The sequence below is a fragment of the Salmo salar genome, chromosome ssa09, assembly GCF_905237065.1.
Source record: "Salmo salar chromosome ssa09, Ssal_v3.1, whole genome shotgun sequence".
Lineage (NCBI taxonomy): Eukaryota > Metazoa > Chordata > Actinopteri > Salmoniformes > Salmonidae > Salmo > Salmo salar.
Window position 1 is genome coordinate 158253891 of NC_059450.1, and position 21969 is coordinate 158275859.

Sequence of the window (21969 nt, forward strand, 5' to 3'; positions counted from 1 at the left end):
CTCATGAAGCTGGTTGAGAGAATGCCAAGAGTGTGCAAAGCTGTCATCAAGGCAAAGGGTGGCTACTTTGAAGAATCTCAAATATAAATATATTTTGTTTTGTTTAACACTTTTTTTGGTTACTACATGATTCCAGAAGTGTTTTTTCATAGTTTTGATGTCTTCACTATTATTCTACAATGTATAAAATAGTAAAAATAAAGAAAAACCCTTAATACCCTGACCTAGTGAGATATACATGGAGGAGGTTTAATATCCTGACCTAGTGAGATATACATGGAGGAGGTTTAATATCCTGACCTAGTGAGATATACATGGAGGAGGTTTAATATCCTGACCTAGTGAGATATACATGGAGGAGGTTTAATATCCTGACCTAGTGAGATATACATGGAGGAGGTTTAATATCCTCAACCTAGTGAGATATACATGGAGGAGGTTTAATATCCTGACCTAGTGAGATATACATGGAGGAGGTTTAATACCCTGACCTAGTGAGATATACATGGAGGAGGTTTAATATCCTGACCTAGTGAGATATACATGGAGGAGGTTTAATATCCTGACCTAGTGAGATATACATGGTGGAGGTTTAATATCCTGACCTAGTGAGATATACATGGAGGAGGTTTAATACCCTGACCTAGTGAGATATACATGGAGGAGGTTTAATATCCTGACCTAGTGAGATATACATGGAGGAGGTTTAATATCCTGACCTAGTGAGATATACATGGAGGAGGTTTAATATCCTGACCTAGTGAGATATACATGGAGGAGGTTTAATATCCTGACCTAGTGAGATATACATGGAGGAGGTTTAATATCCTGACCTAGTGAGATATACATGGAGGAGGTTTAATATCCTGACCTAGTGAGATATACATGGTGGAGGTTTAATATCCTGACCTAGTGAGATATACATGGAGGAGGTTTAATATCCTGACCTAGTGAGATATACATGGAGGAGGTTTAATATCCTGACCTAGTGAGATATACATGGTGGAGGTTTAATATCCTGACCTAGTGAGATATACATGGAGGAGGTTTAATATCCTGACCTAGTGAGATATACATGGAGGAGGTTTAATATCCTGACCTAGTGAGATATACATGGAGGAGGTTTAATATCCTGACCTAGTGAGATATACATGGAGGAGGTTTAATATCCTGACCTAGTGAGATATACATGGAGGAGGTTTAATACCCTGACCTAGTGAGATATACATGGAGGAGGTTTAATATCCTGACCTAGTGAGATATACATGGAGGAGGTTTAATATCCTGACCTAGTGAGATATACATGGAGGAGGTTTAATATCCTGACCTAGTGAGATATACATGGAGGAGGTTTAATATCCTGACCTAGTGAGATATACATGGAGGAGGTTTAATATCCTGACCTAGTGAGATATACATGGAGGAGGTTTAATACCCTGACCTAGTGAGATATACATGGAGGAGGTTTAATATCCTGACCTAGTGAGATATACATGGTGGAGGCTCAATCCAGCTAGTCGTCTTGATTACTTTCTTAAATAATTCTCACTGGCAGCAAAAGTTTAAAAAGTGTTGATGGGGACAGAATGCGGTCGGACCATCACATAACTGACACATACATTACTCTTACTGAATTTCCACGAGGGTGATGACATTGGGAATTTAATCAAAGCCTATTGTACGATAACTTTTTTTTAAAACTAGGACAGAATCATTTATAACTGAATTTTTCCTACATACCATAGGTACAGCAGATCCCCTTATTGTATGGGACACTTTTAAATGTGGCTTTAGAGGCCATGCAATTCAGCACTCAGCTCTAAAACAAAAGCAATTTAGGTAAAAAAGAGTCCATATTAACAAAGGAAATAGAAGGTCTAACAGAACTGATAGATGGCAATAAAAAACGGTACCTTAGAGGCTCAGAATAAGTTAGAGGAAAAACAAAAAGAAATGGAGGAACTTATTGAAGAAAAATCCAGTGACCCAGTTGAGTTCATAGCTGACTTTGAAAAGGCTTTTGATAAAGTACGACTGGAATTTATATATAAATGCCTGTAATATTTAAATTTGAAACAATTTTATATACAATAGGTTATGTGTATAGTAACCCTATGTGTAAAAATGGTAAATAATGGCTACTTCTCAGAAAGTTTTAAACTGTCAAGAGGAGTAAAACAAGGTTGTTCCCTATCGGCATATCTATTTATTATGGCCATCGAAAAGTTAGCTATTAAAATCAGATCCACCAATAAAATCAAGGGCCTTTTCCTATAAATCCACAATTTGAATCCCTCCACGGCCTCATCGATGATCCAGATACTTTTTCTAACCTCTCTGGATGAAAACCAAATTATGATAAATGTACTATATTACGTATTAGATCACAAAACAATTCAACTTTTACATTACCATGTAGTTTACCATTAAAATGGTCTGGTGATAAAGTGGACATACTCAGTATTCATATATTGAAAGAAAGAAAGGATCTCATTACAATACATTTGAATAGAAAGTTAGCAAAAATAGATAAGATCTTGCTACCACGGAAAGGAAAATACCTGTCAATTTGTGGAACAAAATCACCCTGATTAACTATTTTAGTCACAGTCATACAAAAGTTATACTTAAATCCAAACTGGTTCTCTAGTAAATTAATAAGAATGTCTCACCCCATGTTCAAGAACGGCCTTTTCCCCTTTATTCAGATTACAACCTCTCACTTTCAGTTATTTGAAAAGGAAATAATCTCTCAAATATCGCTATTTTTAAAACAAGCCATAGAAAGTTGGTTGCAATTTCAATTTAATCCACCAGAAAAAAACTCAAATACACTAGTAGAGTAAAAAAACATACATTTTTGAAAAATGTTTAATCTTTGTAAATTATATAATAAATAGGACTGGTGGAGTTATGTCACACATGCAACTAACAGAAATAACTCCACGAGGTGAGATCTTGCATGGAGCCCCAGGCCGAGGGAGACTGACAGTTCTTTTGTGTTTCTTCCATTTCCGAATAATCGCACCAACTGTTGTCACCTTCTCACCAAGCTGCTTGGCGATGGTCTTGTAGTCCATTCCAGCATTGTGTAGGTCTACAATCTTGTCCCTGACATCCTTGGAGAGCTCTTTGGTCTTGGCCATGGTGGAGAGTTTGGAATCTGATTGATTGATTGCTTCTGTGGACAGGTGTCTTTTATACAGGTAACAAGCTGAGATTAGGAGCACTCCCTTTAAGACACTCCCTTTAAGAGTGTGCTCCTAATCTCAGCTCGTTACCTGTATCTCAGTTCGTTACCTGTATAAAAGACACCTGGGAGCCATAAATCTTTCTGATTGAGAGGGGGTCAAATACTTATTTCCCTCATTAAAATGCAAATCATTTTATAACATTTCTGACATGCGTTTTTCTGGATTTTTTGTTGTTATTCTGTCTCTCACTGTTCAAATAAACTATTAAAATTATAGACTGATCATTACTTTGTCAGTGGGCAAACATACAAAATCAGCAGGGGATCAAATACTTTTTTTCCCTCACTGTACATAGGTTCATAACTTTTGTGAAAGAAATTGATGGGAGATGTTGAGGGTAGAGGAAGGACAGGATTAAAAACTAACAAAATAGAACTATTGTAAAATAGACTGTGCCCATAAAATGTATATAGTATATATAAGCTGGAAATACAGGCCTAAGCGTTGTTGTTCACTAGTTGACTCTAACTAGGGAGGGGTTGGTAGGGTTAGAGGGTAATAAAGGAAATATATATTTAAAAACAATATGTATATATACAGTGGCTTGCGAAAGTATTCACCCCCCTTGCCATTTTTCCTATTTTGTTGCCTTACAACCTGGAATTAAAATATATTTTGGGGGGGGGGGGGGGTTGTATAATTTGATTTACACAACATGCCTACCACTTTGAAGATGGGTTCCATCTTGGATGGGTTGGATGGCTTCCGCTGGTGTACAGCAAGTCGTACCGCAGATTCTCAATTGGATTGAGAATAGGCCATTCCAAGACATTTAAATGATTCCCCTTAAACCACTTGAGTGTTGCTTTAGCAGTATGCTTAGGGCCATTGTCAAGTCTCTGGAAGACTGAAACAGTTTTCCCTCAATAATTTCCCTGTATTTAATTAACGCCATCCATCATTCCTTCAATTCTGACCAGTTTCTCAGTCCCTGCCGATGAAATGGATGGTGTTCTCAGGGTGATGAGAGGTGTTGGGTTTGCGCCAGCCATAGTGTTTTCCTTGATGGCCAAAAAGCTGAATTTTAGTCTCATCTGACCAGAGTACCATCTTCCATATGTTTGGGGAGTTTCCCACATGCCTTTTGGCAAACACAAAGCGTGTTTGCTTATTTTTTTCTTGAACCAATGTCTTTTTTCTGGCCGCTCTCCCATAAAGCCCAGCTCTGTGGAGTGTACGGCTTAAAGTGGTCCTATGAACAGATACTCCAATCTCCGCTGTGGAGCTTTGCAGCTCCTTCAGGGTTATCTTTGGTCTCTTTGTTGCCTCTCTGATTAATTCCCTTCTTGCCTGGTCCGTGAGTTTTGGTGGGCGGCCTTCTCTTGGCAGGTTTGTTGTGGTGCCATATTCTTTCCATATTTTTAATAATGGATTTAATGGTGCTCCGTGGGATGTTCAAAGTTTTGGATATTCTTTTATAACCCAACCCTGATCTGTACTTCTCCACAACTTTGTCCCTGACCTGTTTGGAGAGCTCCTTGGTCTTCATAGTGCTGCTTGCTTAGGGGTGTTGCAGACTCTGGGGCCTTTCAGAACATGTGTATATATACTGAGATCTTGTGACAGATCATGTGACACTTAGATTGCACACAGGTGGACTTTATTTAACTAATTATGTGACTTCTGAAGGTAATTGGTTTCACCAGATCTTATTTAGGGGCTTCATAGCAAAGGGGGTGAATACATATGCACGCACCACTTTTCATAATTTTTTTAACAAGTTATTTATTTCATTTCACTTCACCAATTTGGACTATTTTGTGTATGTCAATTACATGAAATACAAATAAAAATCAATTTCAATTACAGGTTATAATGCAACAAAATAGGAAAAATGCCAAGGTGGGTGAATACTTTTGCAAGGCACTGTAAATGTATACATATTTGCAAAAAACTATATGGGGGATTGGAAGTGATGCAGACAATTACATTGATGGAGGCTACAATCTGCCTGCTATATTAAAGTTTATCTACCCCCCCCCAAAAAAAACAGCCAGCGAACCAGTCAGCCAGCCAGCCAGTAACAGCCAGCCATTAACAACCACCCAGCCTGCCAGCCAGTAACAGCCAGCCACCCACCCAGTCAGCCAGCCAGCCAGAAACAGTCAGCCAGCCAATCAGCCAGTAACAGCCAGCCACCCAGTCAGCCAGCCAGCCAGTAACAGCCAGCCATTAACAACCACCCAGCCTGCCAGCCAGTAACAGCCAGCCACCCACCCAGTCAGCCAGCCAGCCAGAAACAGTCAGCCAGCCAATCAGCCAGTAACAGCCAGCCACCCAGTCAGCCAGCCAGCCAGTAACAGCCAGCCATTAACAACCACCCAGCCTGCCAGCCAGTAACAGCCAGCCACCCACCCAGTCAGCCAGCCAGCCAGAAACAGTCAGCCAGCCAATCAGCCAGTAACAGCCAGCCACCCAGTCAGCCAGCCAGCCAGTAACAGCCAGCCATTAACAACCACCCAGCCTACCAGCCAGTAACAGCCAGCCAGTAACAGTCAGCCAGCCAGTCAGCCAGTAACAGCCAGCCACCCAGTCAGCCAGCCAGCCAGTATCAGCCAGCCAGTAACAGCCAGCCAGTAACAGCCAGTCAGCCACCAGCCAGTAACAGTCAGCCAGCCAGTAGAAGCCAGCCAGCCAGTCAGCCAGCCAGTAACAGTCAGCCAGCCACCCAGTAACACCCAGCCAGACAGTAACACCCAGCCAGACAGTAACAGCCAGCCAGCCACCCAGTCAGCCAGTAACAGTCAGCCAGCCACCCAGTAACACCCAGCCAGACAGTAACAGCCATCCATCCAGCCAGCCAATAGCAGCCAGCCAGCAACAGACAGCTTCCCAGCCAACCAGCTAGCCAGCAGTAACAGCCAGCCAGTCAGCCAACCAGTCAGCCAGTAACAGCCAGCCAGCCACCCAGCCAACCAGTCAGCCAGTAACAGCCAGTCAGCCAACCAGCCAGCCAGTAACAGCCAGCCAGTAACAGCCAGCCAGTCATCCAACCAGTCAGCCAGTAACAGCCAGCCAGCCACCCAGCCAACCAGTCAGCCAGTAACAGCCAGTCAGCCAACCAGCCAGCTAGTAACAGCCAGCCAGTAACAGCCAGCCAGTCATCCAACCAGTCAGCCAGTAACAGCCAGCCAGTCATCCAACCAGTCAGCCAACCAGCCAGCCAGTAACAGCCAGCTAGTAACAGCCAGCCAGTCATCCAACCAGTCATCCAACCAGTCAGCCAGTAACAGCCAGCCAGTCATCCAACCAGTCAGCCAACCAGCCAGCCAGCCAGTAACAGCCAGCCAGTCAGCCAGTAACAGCCAGCCAGCAGAGTTAATGAGCACTGTGTTGTTTATTTACCTCTGCTCTGCTGCTTCCCTGTGATCACAGCTATCCCACACTCGAGTAAAGGCCACTGGAGGAATTATGAGGAAACCCAGAGAGAGGAGAGAGGGGGAAGGGGAGAGGGGGAAGGAGAGAGAGGGAAGGAGAGAAAGGGAAGGAGAGAGAGGGAAGGAGAGAGAGGGAGGGGGAAGGGGAGAGGGGGAAGGAGAGAGGGGGAAGGAGAGAGAGGGAAGGGGAAGGAGAGAGGGAGAGGGGGAAGGAGAAGGAGAGAGGGGGAAGGAGAGAGAGGGAAGGAGAGAAAGGGAAGGAGAGAGAGGGAAGGAGAGAGAGGGAGGGGGAAGGAGAGAGGGGGAGGGGGAAGGAGAGAGGGGGAAGGAGAGAGAGGGAGGGGGAAGGAGAGAGGGGGAAGGAGAGAGAGGGATGGGGAAGGAGAGAGGGGGAAGGAGAAGGAGAAGGGGGAAGGGGAGAGGGGGAAGGAGAGAGGGGGAAGGAGAAGGAGGGAGGGGGAAGGGGAGAGGGGGAAGGAGAGAAAGGGAAGGAGAGAGGGGGAAGGGGAGAGGGGGAAGGAGAAGGAGGGAAGGAGAGAGGGGGAAGGAGAAGGAGGGAGGGGGAAGGAGAGAGGGAGAGGGGGAAGGAGAAGGAGAGAGGGGGAAGGAGAGAGAGGGAAGGAGAGAAAGGGAAGGAGAGAGAGGGAAGGAGAGAGAGGGAAGGAGAGAGAGGGAGGGGGAAGGAGAGAGGGGGAAGGAGAAGGAGAAGGGGGAAGGGGAGAGGGGGAAGGAGAGAAAGGGAAGGAGAGAGAGGGAAGGAGAGAGGGGGAAGGAGAAGGAGGGAGGGGGAAGGAGAGAGGGAGAGGGGGAAGGAGAAGGAGAGAGGGGGAAGGAGAGAGAGGGAAGGAGAGAAAGGGAAGGAGAGAGAGGGAAGGAGAGAGAGGGAAGGAGAGAGAGGGAGGGGGAAGGGGAGAGGGGGGAAGGAGAGAGAGGAGGGGGGAAGGAGAGAGGGGGAAGGAGAGAGGGGGAAGGAGAGAGAGGGAGGGGGAAGGAGAGAGGGGGAGGGGGAAGGAGAGAGGGGGAAGGGGAGAGGGGAAGGGGAGAGGGGGAAGGAGAAGGAGGGAGGGGGAAGGAGAGAGGGAGAAGGAGAGAGAGGGAGGGGGAAGGAGAGAGGGGGAAGGGGGAAGGAGAGAAAGGGAAGGAGAGAGAGGGAAGGAGAGAGAGGGAAGGAGAGAGAGGGAGAGGGGGAAGGGGAGAGGGGGAAGGGGAGAGGGGGAAGGAGAGAGGGGGAAGGAGAGAGGGGGAAGGAGAGAAAGGGAAGGAGAGAGAGGGAGAGGGAGAGGGGGAAGGGGAGAGGGGGAAGGAGAGAGGGGGAAGGAGAAGGAGGGAGGGGGAAGGAGAGAGGGAGAGGGGGAAGGAGAAGGAGAGAGGGGGAAGGGGAGAGGGGGAAGGAGAAGGAGGGAGGGGGAAGGAGAGAGGGGGAAGGAGAGAGAGGGAGAGGGGGGAAGGGGAGAGGGGGGAAGGAGAGAGGGGGAAGGAGAAGGAGAGAGGGGGAAGGGGAGAGAGGGAGAGGGGGAAGGGGAGAGGGGGAAGGAGAGAGGGGGAAGGAGAAGGAGGGAGGGGGAAGGAGAGAGGGAGAGGGGGAAGGAGAAGGAGAGAGGGGGAAGGGGAGAGGGGGAAGGAGAGAGAGGGAAGGGGGGAAGGGGCAGGAAGAGAGAGAGAGCGAGAGAGAGAAAGGCGTGTTTGTGTGAAGTCTTATCATCTGAGCAAAACCCAACGTAAAACAGTACGATTAGGAGGAGTGTTTACAGTAGAGGTAGATGTTCCTGTAGCTACTGTCTCTACTGTATTTTAGGAGGAGTGTTTACAGTAGAGGTAGATGTTCCTGTAGCTACTGTCTCTACTGTATTTTAGGAGGAGTGTTTACAGTAGAGGTAGATGTTCCTGTAGCTACTGTCTCTACTGTATTTTAGGAGGAGTGTTTACAGTAGAGGTAGATGTTCCTGTAGCTACTGTCTCTACTGTATTTTAGGAGGAGTGTTTACGGTAGAGGTAGATGTTCCTGTAGCTACTGTCTCTACTGTATTTTAGGAGGAGTGTTTACAGTAGAGGTAGATGTTCCTGTAGCTACTGTCTCTACTGTATTTTAGGAGGAGTGTTTACAGTAGAGGTAGATGTTCCTGTAGCTACTGTCTCTACTGTATTTTAGGAGGAGTGTTTACAGGAGAGGTAGATGTTCCTGTAGCTACTGTCTCTACTGTATTTTAGGAGGAGTGTTTACAGTAGAGGTAGATGTTCCTGTAGCTACTGTCTCTACTGTATTTTAGGAGGAGTGTTTACAGTAGAGGTAGATGTTCCTGTAGCTACTGTCTCTACTGTATTTTAGGAGGAGTGTTTACAGTAGAGGTAGATGTTCCTGTAGCTACTGTCTCTACTGTATTTTAGGAGGAGTGTTTACAGTAGAGGTAGATGTTCCTGTAGCTACTGTCTCTACTGTATTTTAGGAGGAGTGTTTACAGTAGAGGTAGATGTTCCTGTAGCTACTGTCTCTACTGTATTTTAGGAGGAGTGTTTACAGGAGAGGTAGATGTTCCTGTAGCTACTGTCTCTACTGTATTTTAGGAGGAGTGTTTACAGTAGAGGTAGATGTTCCTGTAGCTACTGTCTCTACTGTATTTTAGGAGGAGTGTTTACAGTAGAGGTAGATGTTCCTGTAGCTACTGTCTCTACTGTATTTTAGGAGGAGTGTTTACAGTAGAGGTAGATGTTCCTGTAGCTACTGTCTCTACTGTATTTTAGGAGGAGTGTTTACAGTAGAGGTAGATGTTCCTGTAGCTACTGTCTCTACTGTATTTTAGGAGGAGTGTTTACAGTAGAGGTAGATGTTCCTGTAGCTACTGTCTCTACTGTATTTTAGGAGGAGTGTTTACAGTAGAGGTAGATGTTCCTGTAGCTACTGTCTCTACTGTATTTTAGGAGGAGTGTTTACAGTAGAGGTAGATGTTCCTGTAGCTACTGTCTCTACTGTATTTTAGGAGGAGTGTTTACAGTAGAGGTAGATGTTCCTGTAGCTACTGTCTCTACTGTATTTTAGGAGGAGTGTTTACAGTAGAGGTAGATGTTCCTGTAGCTACTGTCTCTACTGTATTTTAGGAGGAGTGTTTACAGTAGAGGTAGATGTTCCTGTAGCTACTGTCTCTACTGTATTTTAGGGAGGAGTGTTTACAGGAGAGGTAGATGTTCCTGTAGCTACTGTCTCTACTGTATTTTAGGAGGAGTGTTTACAGTAGAGGTAGATGTTCCTGTAGCTACTGTCTCTACTGTATTTTAGGAGGAGTGTTTACAGTAGAGGTAGATGTTCCTGTAGCTACTGTCTCTACTGTATTTTAGGAGGAGTGTTTACAGTAGAGGTAGATGTTCCTGTAGCTACTGTCTCTACTGTATTTTAGGAGGAGTGTTTACAGTAGAGGTAGATGTTCCTGTAGCTACTGTCTCTACTGTATTTTAGGAGGAGTGTTTACAGTAGAGGTAGATGTTCCTGTAGCTACTGTCTCTACTGTATTTTAGGAGGAGTGTTTACAGGAGAGGTAGATGTTCCTGTAGCTACTGTCTCTACTGTATTTTAGGAGGAGTGTTTACAGTAGAGGTAGATGTTCCTGTAGCTACTGTCTCTACTGTATTTTAGGAGGAGTGTTTACAGTAGAGGTAGATGTTCCTGTAGCTACTGTCTCTACTGTATTTTAGGAGGAGTGTTTACAGGAGAGGTAGATGTTCCTGTAGCTACTGTCTCTACTGTATTTTAGGAGGAGTGTTTACAGGAGAGGTAGATGTTCCTGTAGCTACTGTCTCTACTGTATTTTAGGAGGAGTGTTTACAGTAGAGGTAGATGTTCCTGTAGCTACTGTCTCTACTGTATTTTAGGAGGAGTGTTTACAGTAGAGGTAGATGTTCCTGTAGCTACTGTCTCTACTGTATTTTAGGAGGAGTGTTTACAGTAGAGGTAGATGTTCCTGTAGCTACTGTCTCTACTGTATTTTAGGAGGAGTGTTTACAGTAGAGGTAGATGTTCCTGTAGCTACTGTCTCTACTGTATTTTAGGAGGAGTGTTTACAGGAGAGGTAGATGTTCCTGTAGCTACTGTCTCTACTGTATTTTAGGAGGGGTGTTTACAGGAGAATTCCCGTGCCCGACTGGCTGTAATGCCCTTAAATATACAATCTCAGAAAAAAAGTGTTCCAAAGGTTTTTTTTCGGCTGTCCCCATAGGAGAACCCATTTTGATTCCAGGTAGAACCCTCTGTGGGGTTCTACATCGAACCTAAAAGGGTTCTACCTGGAACCAAAAGGGTTCTACCTGGAACCAAAAGGGTTCTACCTGGGTCCATGGTCCATTAGGGACGCACTCAGTGTTACTAAGTCCTGATGGGGTCGACCGTTAAGAGCTGGTAGGTTGGCAACAGAACAGCACTCTGCAGCATTATGTCCCTGTTTGTCCATTCTGAAAAGAAACATATCTCATGTTGTTTCCATCTCTCTCTCTCTCCTCCTCCCCCCCTCTCTGTCCCTCTCTCTGTCTCTCTCTCGCTCTCTCTCTCTCCTCCCCCCTCTCTCTGTCTCTCTCTCTGTCCTCTCTCTCTCTCCTCCCCCTCTCTCTGTCTCTCTCTCTCTGTCTCTCTCTCTCTGTCTCTCTCTCCTCCTCCCCCTTTCTCTCTGTCTCTCTGTCTCTGTGTCTCTCTCTCTCTGTCTCCCCCCCTCTCTCTGTCCCTCTCTCTCTCTCTCTCTCTCTCTGCCTCTCTCTCTCTCTCTGTCTCTGTGTCTCTCTCTCTCTGTCTCCCCCCTCTCTCTGTCTGTCCCCCCCCCCTCTCTCTCTCTCTCTCTCTCTCTCTCTCTCTCTCTCTGTCTCTCGGAGGGCAGATGTTACATGAAGACCAACGGAACATTCTCTAGTGGTGGTGGTGGTTCTCTGCCCCTAATGCAGCGCATGGCATCGTGCCAGCAGCAGGATGGAGGGCTGGAGATGGTTCCTCTGGGACAGGTCTCTCCTCACTGCCTGGGCCTCCTGTCTGGGGAGAGAGACACAGAGTCTGGGGAGCACGGGGACCAGGACCCAGAGGAGGAGGAGGAGGAGGAGGACTCATCTCAGTCCCAGACCTCCTGCTGTACTCTGGGGGACCACCACCACCAGCACTGCCCTGGAGACAACTACACAGGTGGGGTGTGTGTGTGTGTGTGTGTGTGTGTGTGTGTGTGTGTGTGTGTGTGTGTGTGTGTGTGTGTGTGTGTGTGTGTGTGTGTGTGTGTGTGTGTGTGTGTGTGTGTGTGTGTGTGTGTGTGTCTGTGTGTGTGTGTGTGTGTGTGTGTGTGTGTGTGTGTGTGTGTGTGTGTGTGTGTGTGTGTGTGTGTGTGTGTGTGTGTGTGTGTGTGTCTGTGTCTGTGTGTGTGTGTGTGTGTGTGTGTGTGTGTGGATGATGAGTGTGTGTGTGTGTGTGTGTGTGTGTGTGTGTGTGTGGATGATGAGTGTGTGTGTGTGTGTGTGTGTGTGTGTGTGTGTGTGTGTGTGTGTGTGTGTGTGTGTCTGTGTCTGTGTGTGTGTGTGTGTGTGTGTGTGTGTGTGTGTGTGTGTGGATGATGAGTGACCTGTGATGTGTCGTTAAGCTAGTGACTTTAACCCTTTCTCTTCTCTGTAGCTGATGATGAGCCTGTGGTGTGTATGGACTCTGAGGCCGTGGCAGTGTGTTGGGAGAGCCTGGGTCTGTGTCACCTAGACCTAAAGGAGAAACCGGTTTGGATCTCTACAGACAGCCTGACTCTGGCCTTGCAGGCAGACCTGATCCAGCCTACCCCTCAGGAGGTCTGAACACGGCCCCACACACAGCCCCTCTGCCTGGGGTACAGAGGAGACAAGGGAGAGGCGGACAACCAGAGAGAAGAAGGAACAGACAGATGGGTTTTTTTTGGGGGGGGATAAAAGAGGACCCAGTAATGTTCATGGTCAGAGACTGTACGTGACACGGTGAAAAGGTCATAAACCTGACTGGAATACAGCTGGGACAGAGGAATGGACGGCATGGGAAGAGAGAGAGAGCGAGAGGGTGATGGATGGAGAAAGAGAGAGAGGACACCCAAATGTGGGGATGAATGGAAAGACTGTGGAGGAGGAGGAGGAGGAGACTCAGAACTGAAAACTCCAAGCCACCCGACGAAGAGAGGGAGGGAGGACTCCTGAAACAAAACAAAAAAAACTAAAACTCTTTAGATTACTTATTTATTTTTTGTAGTAGTAAAATATTATTTCATATCTGTTTTAAAGGCCCAGTGCAGTCAAAAAACGTGATTTCCCCCCCTGTGTTTTATAAATATTTCAACACTGAGGTTGGATTCGTACTGTGAAATTATGAAAATGATGATAATAACCCTTGTAAGATCTGTTTGAAAAGACCGCCTGAAATTACAGCCTGTTTTTTGGTGGGATGGCATTTCGGCCTTTCTGGTGACATCACCAGGCGGTAAATTAGTTAGACTAATAAGTACGAGAGTTCCAAACCTCTCGGCCAATAACAGCTAGAGTTCAGTTTTCCCCTCCCCGTTCAGACCACTCCCAGACAGTCCTACCTAAAACTCTTGCTTGAAAAAATTGTTCTTTGCTAAGAAGCAATTTTTGTTTTGTTTTGTTTTTGAACATTTTTAATTGAATGCAATCACAGTAAGTTACTTCATTGTTACCCAGAAATAATTTGATATTGAGATTTTTTATTTTTTTTTAAAACGGCTGCGTTGAACCTTTAAGAACAAAAAAAAAGTTTGTCTTTTATATTATTTATGCCTTTTTTGGATGAGAAATATTCTTAATTTTTTTTTGTTTGTTTTATTTGTCGTTCTGTGTTCCGCCATGCGTTGTGGAGTTTAGACATTGTATGTGTAAAGTTTTCTAATAATATAAAGAGAAGAGATTTGAAGAGTAAAATATTCTACTGTCATTTTCTTTCCCACCTTCCGCTCTGGATAAGAGCGTCTGCTAAATGACAAAAATGTAAAATGCAAGTTCAGAAGGAGTAAATGTAGCCTGTATAGAAATAATGACGATCACATTGAAAATCATTAAACTGAACGATGAGGATTTTGTTTTATCGGCCTAATGGAGGTGTAGATTGTAATTTGTAAACAGTGCATCATGGGATATCTCTTAATGTGTCAATGGCAACGTTCGCTTTAGGTTTAGTGCTGGGAGCCGATCGTGGATTCGACGGATTTAACAAAGTTACACCTCCGACACCAACGGGTGTCAGCCAGCAAGGATCTGATAGAATCTCACAATTATTCCAGGTTATGACCAGGTGTGAGGAGTGTTCCCTCCATATATCCAGGTTATGACCAGGTGTGAGGAGTGTTCCCTCCATATATCCAGGTGTGAGGAGTGTTCCCTCCATATATCCAGGTTATGACCAGGTGTGAGGAGAGTTCCCTCCATATATCCAGGTTATGAACAGGTGTGAAGAGTGTTCCCTCCATATATCCAGGTTATGACCAGGTGTGAGGAGTGTTCCCTCCATATATCCAGGTTATGACCAGGTGTGAGGAGTGTTCCCTCCATATATCCAGGTTATGACCAGGTGTGAGGAGTGTTCCCTCCATATATCCAGGTTATGACCAGGTGTGAGGAGTGTTCCCTCCATATATCCAGGTTATGACCAGGTGTGAGGAGTGTTCCCTCCATATATCCAGGTTATGACCAGGTGTGAGGAGTGTTCCCTCCATATATCCAGGTTATGACCAGGTGTGAGGAGTGTTCCCTCCATATATCCAGGTTATGACCAGGTGTGAGGAGTGTTCCCTCCATATATCCAGGTTATGACCAGGTGTGAGGAGTGTTCCCTCCATATATCCAGGTTATGACCAGGTGTGAGGAGTGTTCCCTCCATATATCCAGGTTATGAACAGGTGTGAAGAGTGTTCCCTCCATATATCCAGGTTATGACCAGGTGTGAGGAGTGTTCCCTCCATATATCCAGGTTATGACCAGGTGTGAGGAGTGTTCCCTCCATATATCCAGGTTATGACCAGGTGTGAGGAGTGTTCCCTCCATATATCCAGGTTATGACCAGGTGTGAGGAGTGTTCCCTCCATATATCCAGGTTATGACCAGGTGTGAGGAGTGTTCCCTCCATATATCCAGGTTATGACCAGGTGTGAGGAGTGTTCCCTCCATATATACAGGTTATGACCAGGTGTGAGGAGTGTTCCCTCCATATATCCAGGTTATGACCAGGTGTGAGGAGTGTTCCCTCCATATATCCAGGTTATGACCAGGTGTGAGGAGTGTTCCCTCCATATATCCAGGTTATGACCAGGTGTGAGGAGTGTTCCCTCCATATATCCAGGTTATGACCAGGTGTGAGGAGTGTTCCCTCCATATATCCAGGTTATGACCAGGTGTGAGGAGTGTTCCCTCCATATATCCAGGTTATGACCAGGTGTGAGGAGTGTTCCCTCCATATATCCAGGTTATGACCAGGTGTGAGGAGTGTTCCCTCCATATATCCAGGTTATGACCAGGTGTGAGGAGTGTTCCCTCCATATATCCAGGTTATGACCAGGTGTGAGGAGTGTTCCCTCCATATATCCAGGTTATGACCAGGTGTGAGGAGTGTTCCCTCCATATATCCAGGTTATGACCAGGTGTGAGGAGAGTTCCCTCCATATATCCAGGTTATGACCAGGTGTGAGGAGAGTTCCCTCCATATATCCAGGTTATGACCAGGTGTGAGGAATGTTCCCTCCATATATCCAGGTTATGACCAGGTGTGAGGAGTGTTCCCTCCATATATCCAGGTTATGACCAGGTGTGAGGAGTGTTCCCTCCATATATCCAGGTTATGACCAGGTGTGAGGAGTGTTCCCTCCATATATCCAGGTTATGACCAGGTGTGAGGAGTGTTCCCTCCATATATCCAGGTTATGACCAGGTGTGAGGAGTGTTCCCTCCATATATCCAGGTTATGACCAGGTGTGAGGAGTGTTCCCTCCATATATCCAGGTTATGACCAGGTGTGAGGAGTGTTCCCTCCATATATCCAGGTTATGACCAGGTGTGAGGAGTGTTCCCTCCATATATCCAGGTTATGACCAGGTGTGAGGAGTGTTCCCTCCATATATCCAGGTTATGACCAGGTGTTAGGAGTGTTCCCTCCATATATCCAGGTTATGACCAGGTGTGAGGAGTGTTCCCTCCATATATCCAGGTTATGACCAGGTGTGAGGAGTGTTCCCTCCATATATCCAGGTTATGACCAGGTGTGAGGAGTGTTCCCTCCATATATCCAGGTTATGACCAGGTGTGAGGAGTGTTCCCTCCATATATACAGGTTATGACCAGGTGTGAGGAGTGTTCCCTCCATATATCCAGGTTATGACCAGGTGTGAGGAGTGTTCCCTCCATATATCCAGGTTATGACCAGGTGTGAGGAGTGTTCCCTCCATATATCCAGGTTATGACCAGGTGTGAGGAGTGTTCCCTCCATATATCCAGGTTATGACCAGGTGTGAGGAGTGTTCCCTCCATATATCCAGGTTATGACCAGGTGTGAGGAGTGTTCCCTCCATATATCCAGGTTATGACCAGGTGTGAGGAGTGTTCCCTCCATATATCCAGGTTATGACCAGGTGTGAGGAGGATTCCCTCCATATATCCAGGTTATGACTAGGACCTGGCGAGGCCAACTGGCCCTCGTCCAAGCCTGTAAACATTGTGACTGTCTGTTCTTTTGGTTAACTCCAAAGTTCAATATAGCTACAGTAGTTGCTTGGGTAACCAAACAAACAGACTTGCTATCTTAGCTAAGCAAACCATCAGTCGTCCTACAGTGGCTTGCTATTATAAAAATCGAATTCAACAATGTATTTAGTTCAGCTTCTACCTCTTCCTGCCGTGCAGACCCTGCAGACTGAGCAAACCGTACAGACCAGACATGTACAGATCAAAGATTCACCTGGTCACAGATGACCTGCGTTACAAAGACACCGAAATCTAGAGATAGGAGTTGAAATATTATCTCATCACTTCCTGATCTGTGATCTGGTCCTACACAGTAAACTGATCTGATCTACACCGTAAACTGATCTGTGATCTGGTCCAACACTGTAAACTGATCTGATCTACACCGTAAACTGATCTGTGATCTGGTCCTACACAGTAAACTGATCTGTGATCTGGTCCAACACAGTAAACTGATCTGTCATCTCGTCCAACACAGTAAACTGATCTGTGATCTGGTCCTACACAGTGAACTGATCTGATCTACACAGTAAACTGATCTGTGATCTGGTCCAACACAGTAAACTGATCTGTGATCTGGTCCTACACAGTAAACTGATCTGTGATCTGGTCCAACACAGTAAACTGATCTGTGATCTGGTCCTACACAGTGAACTGATCTGATCTGTGATCTGGTCCTACACAGTAAACTGATCTGTGATCTGGTCCTACACAGTAATCTGATCTGTGATCTGGTCCTACACAGTAAACTGATCTGTGATCTGGTCCTACACAGTAATCTGATCTGTGATCTGGTCCTACACAGTTAACTGATCTGATCTACACAGTAAACTGATCTGTGATCTGATCTAGTGGTAGAGTGTCACTGAGACGCTGCCGCCGTAACAGATACAGTTACTCTCCGTATCAGCTCCACTGAACTCAGTGTTCAGCTCCATATCAGCCCCACTGAACTCAGTGTTCAGCTCCGTATCAGCTCCACTGAACTCAGTGTTCAGCTCCGTATCAGCCCCACTGAACTCAGTGTTCAGCTCCCATATCAGCCCCACTGAACTCAGTGTTCAGCTCCATATCAGCTCCACTGAACTCAGTGTTCAGGTCTGTATCAGCCCCACTGAACTCAGTGTTCAGCTCCCATATCAGCCCCACAGAACTCAGTGTTCAGCTCCCGTATCAGCCCCACTGAACTCAGTGTTCAGCTCCATATCAGCCCCACTGAACTCAGTGTTCAGCTCCCATATCAGCCCCACTGAACTCAGTGTTCAGCTCCGTATCAGCCCCACTGAACTCAGTGTTCAGCTCCGTATCAGCCCCACTGAACTCAGTGTTCAGCTCCGTATCAGCCCCACTGAACTCAGTGTTCAGCTCCATATCAGCCCCACTGAACTCAGTGTTCAGCTCCGTATCAGCCCCACTGAACTCAGTGTTCAGCTCTGTATCAGCCCCACTGAACTCAGTGTTCAGCTCCATATCAGCCCCACTGAACTCAGTGTTCAGCTCCCATATCAGCCCCACTGAACTCAGTGTTCAGCTCCGTATCAGCCCCACTGAACTCAGTGTTCAGCTCCATATCAGCCCCACTGAACTCAGTGTTCAGCTCCCATATCAGCCCCACTGAACTCAGTGTTCAGCTCCCATATCAGCCCCACTGAACTCAGTGTTCAGCTCCCATATCAGCCCCACTGAACTCAGTGTTCAGCTCCATATCAGCCCCACTGAACTCAGTGTTCAGCTCCATATCAGCCCCACTGCGCCGTGACTGTACAACTAACAGCAGTCCCTCAAAGTTGAAGTGTGTGTGTGTGTGTGTGTGTGTGTGTGTGTGTGTGTGTGTGTGTGTGTGTGTGTGTGTGTGTGTGTGTGTGTGTGTGTGTGTGTGTGTTTGATAGTGCCAATGCCCGGGGTGGTATGCCAGGCCTCCTTCCTCAATAGGATCCTATGGTTTTAACGATGAACTTAGCCTGTCCTGGTCTATTCTGTTCCTGATTGGCTGCCTGCCTGCCACTCAGCCGCGACACGGGGGCGCAAGCCGTTTTCTCACGTAGGTTATTCAGGAAGAGGACAGAGAGATTCTGGCGTTGCTGCTTCACCTCTGAAGGACACTAAGCTGTTAGCTAGACAGACAAACCCTGTTCCCTTTGGGATTCTATCTGGCTGGCTGGCTGGCTGCCTGCCTGCTTGTTCCGTCTGTCTGTGAAAGAGCTGATTCTCCATCTATCTCCCACATCCTTCAGTCACCACCCCCCCTCTACCCACTGCCAGGCCCTTCATTAAGGAACCGTATGGGAACAACACCAGCCATTGTCAGGGCTGGAATTCCTGCCCCTTACTGCCTTAGTACACCTGTTAACATCAAACCCTCCTCCTCCTCCCACCAGGCTTCCTCTGTCTCTCTAGCTATAGTTAAACGATGTGACTCTTATGAATGTGTGTGTGTGTGTGTGTGTGTGACAGTGGTTGGATCGTCTGGACTCATTCCATTTTTCCAGCGGGACTAAGAGTACGATTCAATCCGTATTGCAGAAGACCAGCGTTGTAGCGCGATTGACATTTAATTAAAGGTAATGTTTATTGCGTTTTGCCGGAGACTGCATTCACGGTAAACGCTGCATATGTCGCCTCAATCGGAAATTACTTTTACATTTCAACAGAGCTACAATACATATCTTCTCCAAAGGTTGGAATAAGGCTCTAAACAAAAGATGAGGTCAGACTGGAGTCGATTTATAATAAACAATCTAGACACCAGGAATATGAATGTTTTATTCCACCAACAATACAAAAGCTGTTTCTTGTCACATGAGATTGTTCTAACATTACCTCTCACTCTGTCATCACCATCATCACATCATCAACCTCATCACCCTCATCACATCATCACATCATCACCCTCATCACATCATCACCCTCATCACCCTCATCACATCATCACATCATCACCCTCATCACCCTCATCACATCATCACCCTCATCACATCATCACATCATCACTCTCATCACATCATCACATCATCACCCTCATCACATCATCACATCATCACCCTCATCACATCATCACATCATCACCCTCATCACCCTCATCGCATCATTACCCTCATCACCCTCATCACATCATCACCCTCATCACCCTCATCACAGCATCACCCTCATCACATCATCACCCTCATCACATCATCACCTCATCACATCATCACCCTCATTACCCTCATCACATCATCACCCTCATCACCCTCATCACATCATCACCCTCATCACATCATCACCCTCATCACCCTCATCACATCATCACATATCACCCTCATCACCCTCATCACCCTCATCACATCATCACCCTCATCACCCTCATCACATCATCACCCTCATTACCATCATCACCATCATTACCCTCATCACCCTCATCACCCTCATCACATCATCACCCTCATCACCCTCATCACACCATCACCCTCATCACCCTCATCACCCTCATCACATCATCACCCTCATCACCCTCATCACCTCATCAAATCATCACCCTCATCACCCTCATCACATCATCACCCTCATCACCCCTCCATCATCACCCTCATCACACCATCACCCTCATCACCCTCATCACATCATCACCCTCATCACATCATCACATCATCACCCTCATCACATAATCAAATCATCACCCTCATCACCCTCATCACATCATCACATCATCACCCTCATCACATCATCACCCTCATCACAGCATCACCCTCATCACATCATCACCCTCATCACATCATCACCCTCATCACATCATCACCCTCATTACCCTCATCACATCATCACCCTCATCACATCATCACATCATCACCCTCATCAAATCATCACCCTCATCACCCTCATCACATCATCACATCATCACCCTCATCACATCATCACATCATCACATCATCACATCATCACCCTCATCACATTATCACATCATCACCATCATCACATCATCACCCTCATCACATCATCACATCATCACCCTCATCACATCATCACATCATCACCCTCATCACATCATCACATCATCACCCTCATCACCCTCATCACCCTCATCGCCGTAGTAACCCCATGTCTGTAATCAGTCTATTGATGAGGAAGCAGGTTGGACCCCCTGACGTCAGTGGGGGGATGTGAGGTGAGGTTTGTTCATCATGTAAGGTCAGTGCTTACCTCACTTTCACTGGGCATAGCAAACCTGAGTTAAAACTTTCATTTAGTTAGATCATTGAGATCAAAACGTATTTTAACTTTTTTTGTAGTCATTGGGAACATATTTTCCTTCACAATAACGACCTGGTAAACAACCAGGGGCAATCAAATCAAATGTATTTATATAGCCCTTCTTATATCAGCTGATATCTGAAAGTGCTGTACAGAAACCCAGCCTAAAACCCCCAAACAGCAAGTAATGCAGGTGAAAGAAGCACGGTGGCTAGGAAAAACTTCCTAGGAAAAACTCCCTCATCGCTCGATCTCTCCTGTCTCCTTTGTCATTCCGTTGCTGGTGTCTAAACAGGCTGCCATGCCCTCTCTAACACCCCCTGTACTCTGAGATGAGTTGTGGTGCTCAGCAGTGCCAACCATTCACGTTGTTAGTCTGTCACCTGATTAGTTATGAAAAGCATTTGTCTTTTGAGTAACACTTCCTGTCGCCAATCTGTCAGTCGTCTGAAAGAGAGCAGAGGTCCATCTCGGGATTATATTCAGGAACGGAGACATGCAGCCGGCCGCAGAGCAATTTGCTCGTTGCAATTTCGGGATCTTTCAGAATGTTCTGGGTACGCTACAATAGGGCGGTCTCTCATTTCAGCCAGAGAGATAATGATGGGCAAAGACTGAAATCCACTCCGTAACACACACACACACACACACACACACACACACACACACACACACACACACACACACACACACACACACACACACACACACACACACACACACACACACACACACACACACACACAATTTTCAGTTGTATAAGATTGTATAACAGAGTAGTTCTACAGCATAAATCTGCTTATGTCCCCACTGGCTGTAATGTTAGAAAAGATCATTTAATAACTCTGAGGCCTGCGTCAAAGGCCTCTATTGGACCAGGGAGTGGTCTGTCAGATAAAAACCATTGTTTAACAATCCTGACAGTCTGGGTTATGAATAGCAAACAGATGATGGTATGATTCAAATACAGGTCATCGTGTAAAAAACACAGGTAGGTTAGAAGCATGGAGTCAAGACCTCACCTTGTCAACAGTTAGATCGAAAACACACACAAACACACAGCAGCCATTTTACTGATTAGAGTACTGAACTTACTACTACAGTGACAAAGTTCAATCTCTCTCTCTCTCTCTCTCTCTCTCTCTCTCTCTCTCTCTCTCTCTCTCTCTCTCTCTCTCTCTCTCTCTCTCTCTCTCTCCCTCCCTCCCTCTCTCTCTCTCTCTCTCTCTCCCTCTCTCTCTCTCTCTCTCTCTCTCTCTCTCTCTCTCTCTCTCTCTCTCTCTCTCTCTCTCTCTCTCTCTCTCTCTCTCTCTCTCTCTCTCTCTCTCTCTCTCTCTCTCTCTCTCTCTCTCTCTCTCTCTCTCTCTCTCTCTCTCTCTCTCTCTCTCTCTCTCTCTCTC

At 46.1% G+C, this 21969-nt stretch overlaps 1 protein-coding gene across 2 annotated transcripts in view; it reads left to right on the top strand.

Moving 5' to 3' along the window:
* Positions 1-13706, top strand: part of cdon (cell adhesion associated, oncogene regulated) — a 139566-nt gene extending 125860 nt beyond the window's left edge. For both annotated transcript variants that reach the window (XM_045724932.1, XM_045724931.1), the window contains exons 18-19: positions 11485-11780; positions 12258-13706. In XM_045724932.1, coding sequence (XP_045580888.1) covers positions 11485-11780; positions 12258-12427 — 466 coding nt within the window. In that variant the 3' untranslated portion in view covers positions 12428-13706. The remainder of the gene's footprint in view (positions 1-11484; positions 11781-12257) is intronic.
* Positions 13707-21969: the final 8263 nt, after the last annotated feature.